Here is a 3716-nt window from a genome sequence, read left to right as displayed (position 1 = left end):
GTGAGGGTGTGTTTTTAGTCTTACTCACACCATGAATGTTAAATAGATAGATCCTCTTCCTTCTGACATCAGCACCAACAGCTGCAGCAACAGTTCCACCGCTGGCTGAGTGTGTAAACTATACAAATGAAGCACAATTTACACACAGCTGGACCGTGTATTACAACTCATGCCCTTCAAGGAAGAGGTATAAAGGACAAAAACCTGAAGTATCAGCACCAGAATGTACCTGGAAGTAAATGCCATTTTTTTTCTTCAGTTACAGTGGGGCAAAAAAGTATTTAGTCAGCCACCGATTGTGCAAGTTCCCCCACCTAAAATGATGACAGAGGTCAGTAATTTGCACCAGAGGTACACTTCAACTGTGAGAGACAGAATGTGAAAAAAAAATCCATGAATCCACATGGTAGGATTTGTAAAGAATTTATTCGTAAATTAGGGTGGAAAATAAGGTCAATAGAGATAATTAGAGATACGAGGACATCCAGCATGCATTACAGCCGGTATCCTGATCAAATTTGAAATCAGGTAAAGTTTGAGGCTCTCATGGTCCCATTTATGGCTGATATTTTTATAGTTATCAAACAGTGAAAGCAGAAGCAGAAAGATAGTGTCAAAGTGGTCAAAAAGAGACACTGCAAAACAAAACAAGAGACTAGAGCCTATCAGGAAAATTAGTGAGTGGACCTTTGATTCAAGAATTTCTACCAAACTACAACTGCAGCTGAACAAATGAGCTGTTGGTGGAACTTTACACTCTGAAATATTGAAAGATTTAAAGGATGAGACAGCTCAGCACAGCATGTTATTAACTTCACACATGAAGTGGTTCAGTCCAGTCAGACTTCAGTTTTGCAGCCACCGTCCACATCCTGCTTCTTCGACTGGTCGTCACGGTAACTCTGGACTTTCCTCCAACGAATCCTGAAGTCTGTCAGTCCTTCTGACAGCATGAGGCCTGACAGCTGGATAAATGTGCAGATGATGAAAAACATGAAGCATAGTTTGAACTTGTGTCAAGTTTGTGTTGGTGACTGAACTGCTGACCTGCTGTGAAACCTGCTGCTGGATCTCTGTGCTGTGCATGTCTGCCTCTGACTGAAGCTTCATTTTCACCACTGTTTGCTTTGTCACTGCTAAAAATGAACCACATATAACAACACAAACATTAGTGTTTTACATGATGACAGGATCTTACAGTGTTTGCATTCTGGACCTCACCTGTGAAACAGAAAAAAGAGAGTCTGACATCACAGTAGCAATCATACCATTCCCCTGTCAGTAAATTCAAATCTCCACAGTACTCAATTGAATTTCCATTGTTAGGCTCAGAAGACCCCCAGTTAGTGAATGGGGAGGTTGTGTTGTCAGACCAGGGGGCCCAGGGATCCCTGTAGAGACCAATCCACACATACTGAACCCCTGATCCATTCAAAGTGAGCGTGATGTTGGATTTCTCCTCTTTGCTTCTTATACTGGTCAGGTCTGTGTGGTATGTCCTGCAGTACGACTGAGCCGCTGACCAGGAGCGGCTCTCCTTCACTAAGATGTAACTTGTGTTTTTGGCTGTGAAAGATTCAAAAAATGATGAATTTTGAAAAACACATCATAAATCTCACACAATTGTAGAGATAACTAGGCCAACAAATCTTTTTTCCTACCATTGTAACACAGGAAAGGGTAAGAAGCTCCACAGGGTCTATCATCCATCTGTGTTTGTCCCTGAAGAGCCACACAGTATTCCTTTGCATTTACACAGTCTGGTTGTCCGTTAGCCCAGATCAGAAATTCATGTGTACTGCCAACATATAAAAGTTTTCCCTCCATGGACCACTTCCAGCTGTAACGGTCATTATACAGTCCTATCCAAGCCCCAGTACTGAGCCTTGGTGAAATTGAGAAAAGCAGTTGGTTGATGTTGCTGTTGTAGATGGTGACCAAGTCAGTGAAGTGTTCTCTGCAGTAGCTCTGAGCTTCAGTCCAGGTCATCAGCTGGCTCACAAAGTGGTATTCTCTGGAGTGGGGAGGAAGAGTGGAAAGTCCTCCTGAGAGAAATGAAACAAAGGTTTTCAATTGTGTAAACTGGGTTCTTGGGAGAATCACTGAAAAGGACAAATTTAAAAAAATAAAAATTACAACCATTTAAATAGTCAAACTATATGGAGAATAACTAGAGGTGGAGGAGGAACCCCAGGTATTGAGCTGTGCTACCTAGCCAGAAACGTTTCTTTCAACCTTACCCCCTCACCCACCGTGTGGGTTCATGTGCGTGTGTGTATGTGTGCACCTGTCCCGATAACAGCTCGTTCATGTGAGTTGTAGGTTCACTTGAGTTCATATGGTTTACCCGTGGTTTTAATTTAATCAAACAATTATGTTTTAATTAAACTACTTTTTATGGGTTCTACATGTCTCTTACCAACCTGTTATACTGACATATGCCACTGCAGCTTCTCTAACATCTGATTGGTTGCCGTGAAAAGTAAGTTGATCCTAGATAATTGATTGCTTGTGTGGACTTGGGGCAGCCAGGTATCCCAGAATGCATTTCAAATCACAGGTAGCAATGGCAGCGGCATAAAGTTTTAATAGTGTTTTAGCCGCGAATGTAGTGGCTTAATCTTCACATGTCTGGTCAGGTTGTCAACATAGAACATGTTTGAAAAATTGCTCAGATGTTTTCAGAGATGTCACTATCTCCGCTAACAGTCAGCTGACAGAGTGCACCAAGCTCACAGCCCCGGTGTTCAATCCTAACAGTTTTTGTTTGTTTGTTTGTTTGTTTGTTTGTTTGTTTGTTTGTTTGTTTGTTTTATACGTTAACCAGTTTGTTTACATATTCCACTCTCCGTGTTCCACATGTTGCATACACAGATTCTTATTTCACCGAACGATCATCTCTTTCCGACTGGTCTTGTGTCTCTGTGTTTCTGTGACATAAAAAACGAGAAGAAAACTAATACTGCTCATGAATGAGACTAAAGGCAGGAAGGCGTCTTTAAAACTAAACATGTTATTTCCGCAGTGTCAGCTGTTTATTTCACAGCTGCTTTTGCAGTAACCATGGTAACCACGGACTCTTAGCGGCTGTATCGACACAGGTCAGACAACAATTTTACATATATGATCTTAAAACAGGACGCAGCCACTATACGTGCTGACCTCATATCAAATGTGTAGGCTACGTAGTCTGTGTTTGACGTGTGTTTTGTATCTAATCTTCGCTCTCAAACATTTAAACAGCAGCGAGTCTGCAGCTGAGGGAATACAAACTCAAAGTTTTTAGCAGGTTTGATCGTTTCTGTCATAAATCAACTGGAAATGCCACGTTTTCACTTTCTTTCTTTTTTTGCAAGAGCTCTGCGCAAACAGTGCCTGGTATTGTCACAGGAGCAATGTGTATTCATTTGGTAAATTATTTAAAAAAAAAGAAAAATTATTATACTTGATTCTAATCTGCTGCTGAGTCTCTTACACTGACGAAAATGCAGATAACACAGATCACGAAAACCTGTTCAACCAATCAATTTCATTCCACTTTGACCTGTGACAAACTGATGCATTCATCTCTGTTACAGTGTATTATGTTATTGATTTTATTATTATGTATTATGTTACAGGAATTGTTGACAGTAATAGAGAAGATTTTCATTAAAATAATGTGAATTCGTAGATGACCGTTAGATTAGTTTGATGCTGCCAACACTTTCATGTGA

General features: G+C 40.6%; 1 protein-coding gene across 1 annotated transcript; it reads right to left on the bottom strand.

Annotated features, from left to right (window-relative positions):
- Positions 1-710: 710 nt before the first annotated feature.
- LOC146578391 (putative C-type lectin domain family 20 member A) lies at positions 711-2289 on the bottom strand. Its single transcript, XM_085259253.1, has 4 exons — positions 1662-2289; positions 1222-1566; positions 1048-1136; positions 711-965 (listed from the first exon to the last, which is right to left on the bottom strand). Exons 1-4 carry the CDS (start codon positions 2140-2142, stop codon positions 840-842), a joined length of 1041 nt encoding a protein of 346 aa, XP_085115379.1. The 5' UTR covers positions 2143-2289; the 3' UTR covers positions 711-839.
- Positions 2290-3716: the final 1427 nt, after the last annotated feature.

The sequence above is a fragment of the Mchenga conophoros genome, linkage group LG3 (assembly GCF_057382185.1).
Source record: "Mchenga conophoros isolate Kocher_MC1m ecotype Shallow Benthic linkage group LG3, M_conophoros_male_GT1.1, whole genome shotgun sequence".
NCBI classification, from domain to species: Eukaryota; Metazoa; Chordata; class Actinopteri; order Cichliformes; family Cichlidae; genus Mchenga; species Mchenga conophoros.
Note: the sequence above shows the minus strand (reverse complement) of the source record. Positions and strands in the feature narration are given on the sequence as shown.